The sequence below is a fragment of the Gadus morhua genome, chromosome 9 (assembly GCF_902167405.1).
Source record: "Gadus morhua chromosome 9, gadMor3.0, whole genome shotgun sequence".
In the NCBI taxonomy this organism is placed as follows: Eukaryota; Metazoa; Chordata; class Actinopteri; order Gadiformes; family Gadidae; genus Gadus; species Gadus morhua.
The window spans coordinates 14,469,664-14,482,163 of record NC_044056.1 but is presented as its reverse complement, the minus strand read 5'-3'; the positions used below and the strand labels follow the sequence as shown (position 1 = coordinate 14,482,163).

At 48.2% G+C, this 12,500-nt stretch overlaps 1 protein-coding gene across 2 annotated transcripts in view; it reads right to left on the bottom strand.

Annotated features, from left to right (window-relative positions):
- Positions 1-12,500, bottom strand: part of hipk2 (homeodomain interacting protein kinase 2) — an 81,411-nt gene that overhangs the window by 16,186 nt on the left and 52,725 nt on the right. For both annotated transcript variants that reach the window (XM_030365205.1, XM_030365206.1), the window contains exons 5-9: positions 11,104-11,190; positions 6,448-6,632; positions 5,727-5,889; positions 2,183-2,411; positions 1,142-1,263 (exon numbers count right to left, since the gene is read on the bottom strand). In XM_030365205.1, coding sequence (XP_030221065.1) covers positions 1,142-1,263; positions 2,183-2,411; positions 5,727-5,889; positions 6,448-6,632; positions 11,104-11,190 — 786 coding nt within the window. The remainder of the gene's footprint in view (positions 1-1,141; positions 1,264-2,182; positions 2,412-5,726; positions 5,890-6,447; positions 6,633-11,103; positions 11,191-12,500) is intronic.

Genomic DNA, 12,500 nt, shown 5'->3' with positions numbered 1-12,500 from the left:
CTGTACCTCAGACTGTATACCAGGTCTCTGTACCTCAGACTGTATACAAGGTCTCTCTGTACCACAGACTGTATACCAGGTCTCTACCACAGACTGTATACCAGGTCTCTGTACCTCAGACTGTATACCAGGTCTCTGTACCTCAGACTGTATACCAGGTCTCTGTACCTCAGACTGTATACCAGGTCCCTGTACCTCAGACTTTATACCAGGTCTCTGTACCCGACTGTATACCAGGTCTCTGTACCAGACTGTATACCAGGTCTCTGTACCCCAGACTGTATACCAGGTCTCTGTACCAGACTGTATACCAGGTCCCTGTACCTCAGACTTTATACCAGGTCTCTGTACCCGACTGTATACCAGGTCTTTGTACCAGACTGTATACCAGGTCTCTGTACCCCAGACTGTATACCAGGTCTCTGTACCAGACTGTATACCAGGTCTCTGTACCTCAGACTGTATACCAGGTCTCTGTACCTCAGACTGTATACCAGGTCTCTGTACCTCAGACTGTATACCAGGTCTCTGTACCTCAGACTGTATACCAGGTCTCTGTACCTCAGACTGTATACCAGGTCTCTGTACCTCAGACTGTATACCAGGTCTCTGTACCTCAGACTGTATACCAGGTCTCTGTACCAGACTGTATACCAGGTCTCTGTACCTCAGACTGTATACCAGGTCTCTGTACCTCAGACTGTATACAAGGTCTCTCTGTACCACAGACTGTATACCAGGTCTCTACCACAGACTGTATACCAGGTCTCTGTACCTCAGACTGTATACCAGGTCTCTGTACCTCAGACTGTATACCAGGTCTCTGTACCTCAGACTGTATACCAGGTCCCTGTACCTCAGACTTTATACCAGGTCTCTGTACCCGACTGTATACCAGGTCTCTGTACCAGACTGTATACCAGGTCTCTGTACCCCAGACTGTATACCAGGTCTCTGTACCAGACTGTATACCAGGTCCCTGTACCTCAGACTTTATACCAGGTCTCTGTACCCGACTGTATACCAGGTCTTTGTACCAGACTGTATACCAGGTCTCTGTACCCCAGACTGTATACCAGGTCTCTGTACCAGACTGTATACCAGGTCTCTGTACCTCAGACTGTTTACTGGCTCCCTTTACCTGTGTCAGCAGGCCAGGCTGGAGCTGTAGAGGTTGGGCACCAGGGGCCTGCGTCACTATGGGAACGGCGTTCTCCATCCGCACAGAGTAACTAGTGTGCTTGGACGGAGATGCTTGCAGCCCTGTAAACAAACAAACAAACAAACACACAAACAAACAAGGAGATGTCAAAAGAGCAGCACAGTAAGGAACAAGTCGGTGTCTGTCAAGACAGGGAGGGAAGGAAGCCACAATACGCACAAGCCCTAAAAAGAAAGAAGGAAAGGAAAGGACAAACACACCAGTGGATGTTTCTGTACCCAGCAGATGTGCTACCCCCCCCCCCCCCCCCCCCCCCCACTGCTTTTCACAGCTAACAGAGATAACTATGATCATGCTCTGAGGAAAAATAAAACAAGGGGTCGTCATGGTGATGGTTAATCTATCTCTGCAAAGGTGCCATTAATGGAGATGACATTTATATTTACAACACAGAAAAAACAGAACAGAACCCAGGCGGCCCTCAGCCTTAATCAACCCCCAGCTGAAACACATAACATATGTGGTGATTGGCAACACATTATACCATAGCCATATTCAAGTGTACAATCATGTAATTATCGTTACATTTTTACTTTATGATGAGAGAAACGTTGCTTTCGGCATTGGGTATTAAATAACTTGGCATTGCAACATGAAAAGCGGACTCAATAAAAAGGCATACTCAAACCAAAGCTATATTTGTTTTATATTTACATGCATATTCACATTCATATTATCATGTATTATTTGTAGCAGAAGTAGTGGTTGCATCATGAATATGAGTATTAGTACTAGCAGAAGTGTTAGTAATATTAGTCGTACTACAATAAGTTATCGCAGTAGTACCAGCATGAGTGTCTGGTAGTAGTGTCTGGACGTGCCAGGCCCAACCAAGCCAGGCCACTTCCTGTGAACCTATTCCAGAGTGATCCTCAGAGAACACCACAGAGTCAAACACACGCCCCACCGCAGCCCCCGTACCATGGACATGGAGGAGCCGGGGTGTTGGTTTCTCTTTACCTTGGAAGCCGGGTGGGCAGACGATGAGGGCCTGCTGGAAGGGGTCGGGGGGCCGCGCGGGGCAGAGCTGGGGGGGCCCCGGCTGCAGAGGCATGCTCCTCTGGGCCACGGTGGCCATGGAGGCGCTGGTGGGCTGGTAGATGGCCGACTGGTAGTTCAGCAGGGAGACGTCGGGGTTGGCGAGGGAGAAGGTGGCGTTGGTGGTGGAGGAGGAGGCCAAGCAGGAGGCCTAGGGTCGACAGAGGAGGGGGGGGGGAGGGGAGGTCAATCAGGCCTCATGCTAGGAAACAAAATGAACTATCGAAATGACTTTTCAGAGGTGGCTCGATGTCAACATCCCACAGGTGTGCTAAGCCCGTAGGAGATACCCCTTGTATCTGACCTGTGGTCCTATGTTACACGTCTTTCCCACTTCCAACCCATTTTCCTGTCTCTCGGGTGTGTGGGTTGGTGGCTGGATTGGATAGATGGATGGGTGGATTCTAAGCAGAACATCTCCAGCATCTTCCCTCTCACTAGTCATGTCATATGGTCAACATTAAGAAGAGATGGCAGTCAGGGTCATATACTAATGTTTGAAACTAAAGAAAATAAAATTTGGATGAGGAGGTTTTAATCTAGCAGGTCTTACAAAACAGACAAGATACTACACTTCTTGGTGTTGCAGACGAAGCTTAGGCATCACATTGTAAGCACAGCAGACTTCATCAATTAAAGAAAGAAAGAATGCTGCAGTCACAGTCTGTGTGCAGTGCAATGGAGTGTAGCGGTTGGAAACGCATATGGTCTGTGCTGCAGTTTACAGAATAATGAACTCTTAATAGTGCGTCGCTAGCAAGAGCGTCCTTCCTGCTCTTGATTAAATCCCCTACGCCACACCATAGACCTGTTGCAGCACACACAACCCAACACGCCTCTCATCGGACACATTTCTCTTTCCGACAAACGCGGAGCAACCGCTAGCGACGGGCCACAACACTCAAACGGGTTGTGCCTGATTCGACCGTTCGGCAGGACATTCCATGAAATCTGTTCAAAGTGAAATGCTAGGGACTGATAGCAAGCAAAAACATTTAAATGCTTTAGTAGATGAGTTTGACATGTCACAGCGGCCCAATCTTGCCCTCACATCTATACGCTTGATGGGAGGGGAACATTTCCCAGCAAACAGGACATTGTGTGATTATGCACGCATATGGACTCGCTCTATCTACCATCGCATACGGAGCATAGTAGGCCATTAAGAGGGAATGAAACGCAGCTTAAACTGCCCGAGTACAAATATGCTTTTAGGAGACATGTGTTTGCTCAGCTCCCAGTCACGCAACTTCCCTTCCCTAACCCCACCCGCCCCACCACCTTTGATTAGGCTGTATGTAGGTGAACGGGGGGGGGGTGCTCCTTTTTAAAGGGACTCAAATTGCGCTGGAGAAGAGTGTAATCAATAGGGAGCCTTGACATGCATCAGGAACAGGATAGCATGGAGGCCGCTAACACCCAGGGTCAAAGATGGGTCCAGGGGCCTTGCATATAAACCCGGTGACATAAATCACCAACCTATTTTTATTTGCCTACAGTATAACCTTACAGCCGGGCTGGGCGATACATCACCTATTTCATTTACAGCGAGAGAGAGAGAGAGAGCGAGAGAGAGAGCGAGAGAGAGAGCGAGAGAGAGAGCGAGAGAGAGAGGGGGAGAGAGAGAGAGAGAGAGAGAGAGAGAGAGAGAGAGAGAGAGAGAGAGAGAGAGAGAGAGAGAGAGAGAGCGAGAGAGAGGGGTTTTCTTGTTACGCGCTGCACAGTGCTTGTCGAGCCAGCGTACGTTGTAACTAAGACGCAATCTGGAGAATCTAGCAACACACAGTGATTCCGGGAGACGGCGAAACTCAGCAGTTTAAATGCGGTACAAAGCGGTAAAATACCCTAAGCTTAACCCTGGGAAATGAGAAGGAGTGAGGAGTACAGTGACACAGAGAGAGAGAACGCGAGAGAACGCGCGCGCGCGAGAGAGAGAGAGAGAGAGAGAGAGAGAGAGAGAGAGAGAGAGAGAGAGAGAGAGAGAGAGAGAGAGAGAGAGAGACAGAGAGAGAGAGAGAGAGAGAGACAGAGAGAGAGAAAAGAGAGAGGAAGCCTAGTAAAGGGATTCGTAAGGCCTGAAAGACCCAGAATGCAAGGCAAGCAGGAAGTGGTGCTTGTCATGTGTGCAATCAGCACTTTGTGACAATCCCACAGGACCCGAGGTACGGTGGGAACCGCAGACAGGCATCGAGAGAAAGCCCCTCAGACAGGCATCGAGAGAAAGACCCCTCAGACAGGCATCGAGAGACAGACCCCTCAGACAGGCATCGAGAGACACACCCCGCAGACAAGCATCAAGAGACATACCCCGCAGACAGGCATCGAGAGACACACCCCGCAGACAGGCATCGAGAGACAGACCCCGCAGACAGGCATCGAGAGACAGACCCCGCAGAAGAAGCAGTAAGACTGTCCAGGAACGAGGAGATAGGAGACAGGCAGTTTACGATAAGGCCTACGGCCAGTGTTTTTCTTGAGTTGCTTAAACCAATTTGATCATCTAGTGTCTCAAACTGATTCCATATGCTCTACTTTAAACAAAACGAACATGATCTCCTGACTACTTGATGTGGGCCATGGTCATCGAAACTGCTTAGCCTTCGTAAAACAATTTGAGAGAGGCTCACTAAAAGCAAAAAACATGACACCTAAATGGTGAGACTGTAAATGAGAGGGCGGGGGCCTTTACACATACGCATTGATTTGCATTCCTTTTCCTAACTAACAAGCGTATATTGTGCAGGAGTGCTAGCGATGTGAACCATACGTCTTAAGAAGTGTCAAACTGAATCCACAAAATCATCATTCATCTGCTATTGACTTGCGTTAGGTTATCGGAATCAATTTGCTCTTGGAGAAATGACGCGTGTTGGGGGGGAGTAACAGGAAGGTTGGATGGGGGGGGGGGTTAAAGACAACAAATATAACGACCAGTGATGTGAACAGAATGAAGAAAAGGCCTTTAAAGCCTGCTTCTGAAAGCAAACGGGAAACGCTATAATTCACGTTTCTTCCTACTGATTCCTGTAGGAAGGAACCATTAATAACTTTATGCTTGATCTTTTTTGTGCATAGATTTCTGTTAAAACTTATATTCTATATTTATTCTATTGTATTTTATTTATATTTCAAGGAATATACGGAAGCACAGAATGTATGTCACACATACATTTCCCTCCACATCCTGTTTGAGTATGTGACAAACAAAAACCTCCTTTCAATGTTATCGAATCATTTTTTGGAGAAGAGAGACATAGTGCATGTGGTGCATCTCGCACCGGGAAGCCTACCTACGTACAACCCAGACATCGGGGTTCGACCAGCATAATCCATAGACAGATCTATAGGGCGGTCGACAGTATGAGTCATGGTGCCGCACCATAAGTGTGCAGCAGCAGGTGAGCTCGTTAGAGCCTCAGCCGGGCTGTTTGGATGCAGGCTAGGCTAGGGTCGGGCGGGAACGCACCTGGCTGTGCACAGTGTTGAGCTGGTTGTTGAAGGTCATGGTGAGGTTGGTGGACGTGCTGGGGGCCACGTGGGTGATGAAGGGCGTCTTGCTCTGGTTGACCGTGTCGTACATGTTCACGCGCCGCTTGCAGATCTCCATGTTTTGGAAGCACGACTTCACGCTGCGGCGGGAGACACAGAAAGGGGCTTGTTAGTATGAGGAGACGGTGAGAGAAGGAAGGAGGTAAGAGGTGGAGTTTTGCTATGCGATATGCATCGTCAGGATTTCTTTGATTTCTTTTAATTATTTGCAGATATGTAAAGCGTTATGTAAATGAAATCCGTTATTCATCTCATTTTGGAGCTGCCTTTTACTGTTGGAGAGATTAGAAAATATATTATTTGAGTCTAATTTGTTCCGAATCCCATAACCATCGGTCAGCTATTAGTTAATGAAAAGCGCTGAGAGAATATGCGTTTCTAGTTGACTGCGCTTGCCTTCTGTAATTACTTACTTCCATTGTTACCACTAAATCCCACTGTAGTACCACAAACAACTAACTACCAGTGTTGTACTAACTATCAGTGTAGTACCACTAACTACCAGTGTAGCAATACTTACTACCACTGTAGTACTACTATCAACTAACTACCACTGTAGTACTGCTAACTATCACTGGAAGACTGCTAACCAGCAGCGTAGCACTTGTAAACTGCGAGAGACGGATAGGGGACCGTACTGTGTGCTGTGCGGGAAGTCGAGGAGGTGGTTCATGGTGACGAAGGGGTGGTTGAGGGTCTCGATGGGGGTGATCCTCTTGTCCGCGTCGATGGTCAGCATCTTGGTCAGCAGGTCTATGAACTCCCGGCGGTCTGCCTTCTCCGCCAACATCTCACTGCCTTCCAGGTCCGACGACATATTCACCTGTGGACGTGATCACACAACACACACAACACACACACACACACACGCACGCAACACACACAACACATGAACACGCGGACATACAGAAACACACACACTTTCAATGTTACCCACTGAAGTGAAATCGTACGGCATATAGTTATTACAGGGCGACAGTGTTCTTGTAGGCTGTTGATACACTCGTCCTCCACTTGTCCCCCAGTACATTCACCATAAAATACCTAATAATACCCACAGGGCCTCATCAGTGATGTCGTCGATAAACACCGACACACACACACACACACACACACACACAAAGGCACACACACATCAACACACCCCACCACCACCACCACCACCACCACCACCTCTTCCTCCTCCTCCTCCTCCTTCAGGACAGGGTAAACATTTGTTCTGGTATTCTTAGCACCAAAAAAAAAACACCCGGGTGAAGGACGGGAGAGAGAGAGAGAGGTTTTTTTATCTCTAAAATCAAGCCTTTCTATTCCCAGAGAAGTTCAAACATAGAACTAAAACACGACCTTGATAAATGTTGCCATTGGGTAATCATTAGGAAAGAAAATATTTACAAAGGATACCATTATGTGAGTGTCTCTGAATGAAGACAACTTCACCTAAATACTTGTGTGGAAGCTGCCTTGGAAGGAACGGCTTGTCCCTTTACCTATGCATAACCCTTAAGCTGTACATAAATACCGGCCGCGTTTCTACTCCACTGGAGAAAAAAAAGCAACAACCAGACAACCCTAGCCTTTTAACCCTACGTTACCGGACTTTAGTGTCCATGGAAGACTGACCATCCTCCTATAAACACTCCCAAGCCGCCGCATGTGAAAATGACTAAGGTTAAGGTAGAGATACGAGGACAACGGCCACAGACAAGAAAAGGGCTGGCTTGTTTATTGTGATTGCATGAAACAGAAGCGGCCAGCCTGCTGTTACCCCATAAAGACGCCAGGCTTATCTCCAGCCCGGCTGCAGAGGATCAGATGCAGTGCCAGTCAGCACCACAAATCTGATTCACGGTACCTCCCTCATGCAGGTGAATTGTGCTCTGCAGCCACAGGTCTGCTCTGCGCTATCTCAGACCAATCTAACCGACTGAGGTGGGAAAGGATCACAGTTCTCTTCTCTGCCACAAGGACGAGGATTTGGAAACAGAGCACAGCTAGTTTTGAGTGGCTCAACCGGTGCTTTAAAGAGTTACACTTTAAAGTGACGGACAAGAGAAAACCATTGTTTATTTCTTGTTCTTGTTATTTAGGGGTTATCAAGATGTACAAATGATATTCTATAAAATCCAATGCAATCTCACATTATTTCAGTCTATCGCACAATACAGCGACGGTGAGTTTGAGTACAAACTACGGCGATTTAGAACAGATTCCTACAATCCTTCCAATAAACTCAGTCTTCCCAAGACTGGGTTTATTATCTGACTTTGACATGCATATTATAAGACATCTTGAAATTCTCCAGACGAGATATCCAGTAGGTGTGCAGCAGATACATCCCTCTGGAATCGGATATCGTTATTATGCACTTTTATATCGTGTTATCCATCAATACATAAATAATACTGGTCGTCAAACAGCTCCAGTATTAAGGGAAGTGGAGCTGTTTGATCTCATAAGAAGAAAGGAGAAAAAAAGTATTTTTCATACTATATCAGTCGGCCGGTCTCATTTTTTTCATTTCCCGAGCTCTGAGAGAAAAGAGGCATTCTTAACTCTGCCCCCTGCAGATAAAACACAGGAGCCGCTGATTATTATGGTCTGCAGCCCTGCCTTGCGTGCATCGCATGGCAACGGCAGATCCGATGCTGAGACTACTCTCTGTGTGGATGCAACCCTTTGGGGAATGAGGAGAAGGAAGGATGGATGAAGGATGGATGTCACTCTGTGGGGTCAGGATGGACCCCAGATTCAGAGGAACACCGCTCTTCTGCCCTCAAGCTATGGCACAGTCTCCCCGTACTCCCCTATGAGGACCAAAGGCCCAAAGTAAGCCCTGAGTAGCAGTCAGAGGAAATGAACATGCCAGTCCCTAACGGCCCCAGCTGGGAAGCGACAGTAGATGGTCAATAAATAAAGAAATATATGAATACAGAGCCAAAAGACAATTGCGAAAGGTCAGATGGCTCGACACAGTCTGCGACTTTTATTTCATCTTACCCTTCTATTATTCTCTGCTGCCTCTTTCACTGACACTTCCCCTCTCCCTCTCTCTCTCTCCCTCTCCCTCTCTCTCTCTCCCTCTCTCTCTCGCGCTCTTTCGCTCTCTCTCGCTCTCTTGCTTTCTCCCTCTCTCGCTCTATCTCGCTCACTCTCGCTCTCTCACTCTCTCTCTCCCTCACTCTCTCTTCCTCCCTCTCTCTCTCTCTCTCTCCCTCTATCTCCCTTGCTCCCTCTCTCTCTCACTCTCCCTCTCTCTCGCACTCTCTCTCTCTCTCGCTCTCTCCCTCTCTCTCTTGCTCCCTCTATCTCCCTTGCTCCCTCTCTCTCTCACTCTCCCTCTCTCTCGCACTCTCTCTCTCTCTCGCTCTCTCCCTCTCTCTCTTGCTCCCTCTCTCTCTCTCGCTCTCTCTCTCTCGCTCTTTCTCCATCTCTATTTACTGCAGGGACTTTGATCGCTTGCTGATCAAAGTCATTCCATCTTGGTCACACCATCCCCTCCTTCAAAGTTGTTCTCAGCCACCCACCCCCCAACCGAACCCCTCCAAAAGTGTGTGTGTTTTTTTTGTGTATGTAGATGTCTATGTGTGTGCACGTGTGTGCGTGTGTTCATGGCGTGTGCCGATGCCTAAATGTGTTCCTGATCAGATATACTTGGGGACTAAACAGTCCTAAGCTTTTCCCATGACCAAGAGGAGGTCTGTTATCTCTTCCTGGCACCCAGCAGAGCCTTCAGCTATGTCATCCATTATGAACGCCCAGGCAGATGTCCACACTGCTGAATTGTTTATATGGCCGCGATCCTTGGAAAGGGCTAAATAAAGACAGCTCCCACCCCCTTCCTCTCTCCTCCCGCTTCCCCGCATTAAGCCTGGGCATCAGCACGATGTATTTCTGCCCCATGTGTTTTTTTTTTCCCCTCCTTTTTCTCGTAAGAAGCCAAGCCTTATCCGTGACAGCGAGGGGAAGTCATGGCTGGGAGCGCGCGGGAGAGAGAGCAGCCTGACCCAGGGGATATCAGGGCGCCGCAGGTTGGTTTCATTAGGACCTCCATGGGCTCTTGTGGGAGACGGCCTCAGCAGCAGTGCCCTGGGCGCTCTCCTGGTCAGCCCTAATCACCGGCATTATTAAACTCCCTACTCTTCAGGGCTCTTGCACGCGTGCAGCAGCGTAAGAGAGAAAGGCTCCAATTTGCACAAACTCCATAGTCCATACTTTATTTATTTTTTTCAATATATATATAGCAGGCAGAGGAAGGGCGGATGACAAGGTGGTCGGAGATACTACATGGCCGGGAAGCTAAGTGTTCCAGTCAGCAGGACTAGAAACACATGCACAGTATCCTGTCACTGTTGGGCACATCCAGTAGAAATACCATGGCTTCTTGTGAACTTTCCCACTGGTGTAAGAATCCAATGCACAAGACACACCAGAGCTGACATGAGTTAGTGTAATCTGGTCCTGTACAGTATCAGGACAGGCAGGGTATGTGACTCACATCCTGGGGTTGTATAAGCAGGCTGTGCATTGGTTTCATTAAACAAATAGCTTTCCCACAGGTGGCTCACTTGCACATCCGCACTCACCACTGTGTGTGTGTATGTGTGCGTGTGTGTGTGTGTGTGTGTGTGTGTGTGTGTGTGTGTGTGTGTGTGTGTGTGTGTGTGTGTGTGTGTGTGTGTGTGTGTGTGTGTGTGTGTGTGCGTATCAGGATCAGGATGTGTGCTGTGTGTCGTGGGTTATGTCTGAGGATGAGTGTACTCTACAGCCCTGTCCTTTTACATGTGTTTACATGGCATTTACCACAAGGGCCCATTGCATTAGAACATGGAAACAGCACTCTGATCTCTGGATATCAAACAGCCTGAAGCACATGTTCAGCTACAACAACTCTCTGTAAGTCATTATGTGGTGGTGAGGCTGCAGTAGAGAAGGAGTGGAGCTTTTATTCGACAGCTGCTTTCATTCCTATACCATGGAGTTAAGGAAGGGCCACCAAATGTTGACCTCCACTGTATTGACTATAAATTCATAGTTCAAAATTTGTAGTTTGACGGTTCTCTCCAGGATTTACAGCATAAAGATTTAAAACAGACTCAACTAGATACATTTTGGAAATGATTAATGGGCGGTGATGAGGTCGGCACAAGATAATACCCCCCAAAGGCCCCGATCTAACAGAGCGTGTTTAAAAAAAAAAGAAGCTGGGGCAGCTTTTTTTTTTTTTGAACGGTTTCAATGAGGGCGAAAGTGTTGGTATTCGTTTGCATCGGTTGCTCCGGGCAACAGCGTACCTGTGCCATATCGTCCAGGCAGTTGAAGATGTACTTGCGAGCCTCCTTGGACTTGACCCCCGTCTCGACTTCGTGATCCTCTGGGGTCTGCAGGGAGAGACGAGAAGCAGATGTTGCTCTCTGATATCATCACACTTCCTCTCCCCAAACACACACACACACACACACACACACACACTATTTACATTCGGCTCATTACTGTCTACTTGTTGTCGATGTTGAGCAGGACTCGGCCTGCCCTCTGAGGCACTGCGGGGAAGCGCATAGACACACATACACACACACACATACACACACACACACACACACACACACACACACACACACACACACACACACACACACATACACACCATGGAAGATGCCAGGGAGGATGGCGTCTGCCAAGGCAACAATACTAGAACATATGGGTGCACGCTATGCAGGTTATCTATGTGCACGGTTGGCTGTTTGTGACTTTTGTAGGATTCAATACTAACGCACTATAGATCTGTAGCCTGCGTGTGGCAAGAAAACAAGCATTTGCAGGAAAATGAACACGTACAGGAGAATAAAAAGCATACAAATATGCAAACAGTACCAAAAACACCCTTAACATACACTCACTAATAACCCATAACACATTATGTTATTTGGTCAGAGACGAGAAGGAACATAGATAATCTCGTGAATTATGTATGCGTGCGTATGGCTGTGTGTGCTACGCATCAACCCTTCGACGGCGGCGTGTGTATGTCGCCTCATCGGCAGTCCAGAGACGGCGTGCGGGCCGCCGGACGCCAGCGGCCATCGATGCTCGCCCCCGGGCCAGGAGCTCGCCATGCAATGTCAATCGATGTGTGTCAGTGAAAGGCGGCGATGTCGTGGCCTCCCGAAGACAATGAGGATCAATTTGCAGAGCCAGGCTCCCCCTCCCATCCCCCACTCGGATACACAGGGGATAAACACAGTGTATGGCCAAGGGGGATGGATCCATGTTTGTTAAGGGCCTCCGCGCTCAATATGACAAGGGTGTGTGTGTGTGTCTGTGTGTGTGTGTGTGTGTGTGTGTGTCTGCTCACACTCGGGGAGTGGCATTCAACAAAAGTTCAAGCAAAGTTAATAAAAGACTTTGTGTGTTCGAGACAGTGTGTGTGTGTGTGTGTGTGTGTGTGTGTGTGTGTGTGTGTGTGTATGTGTGTGTGTGTGTGTGTGTGTGTGTGTGTCAGTGTGTGTGTGTCTGTCAGTGTGTCCGTGTGTGCATGAGGGGGGGGGGTCCTTATCGAGTGGCCTACTTAGAGGGACCGTCGGAGGGGCTGTGTTCAGACGCCCCTCTGAGCCTGGTTCATCGGCGGGTGCTGCCATTTGCCAAATCTTGCCGCACGGATCCATTTTGTTCTCGTTAGGCTTTGTTTATA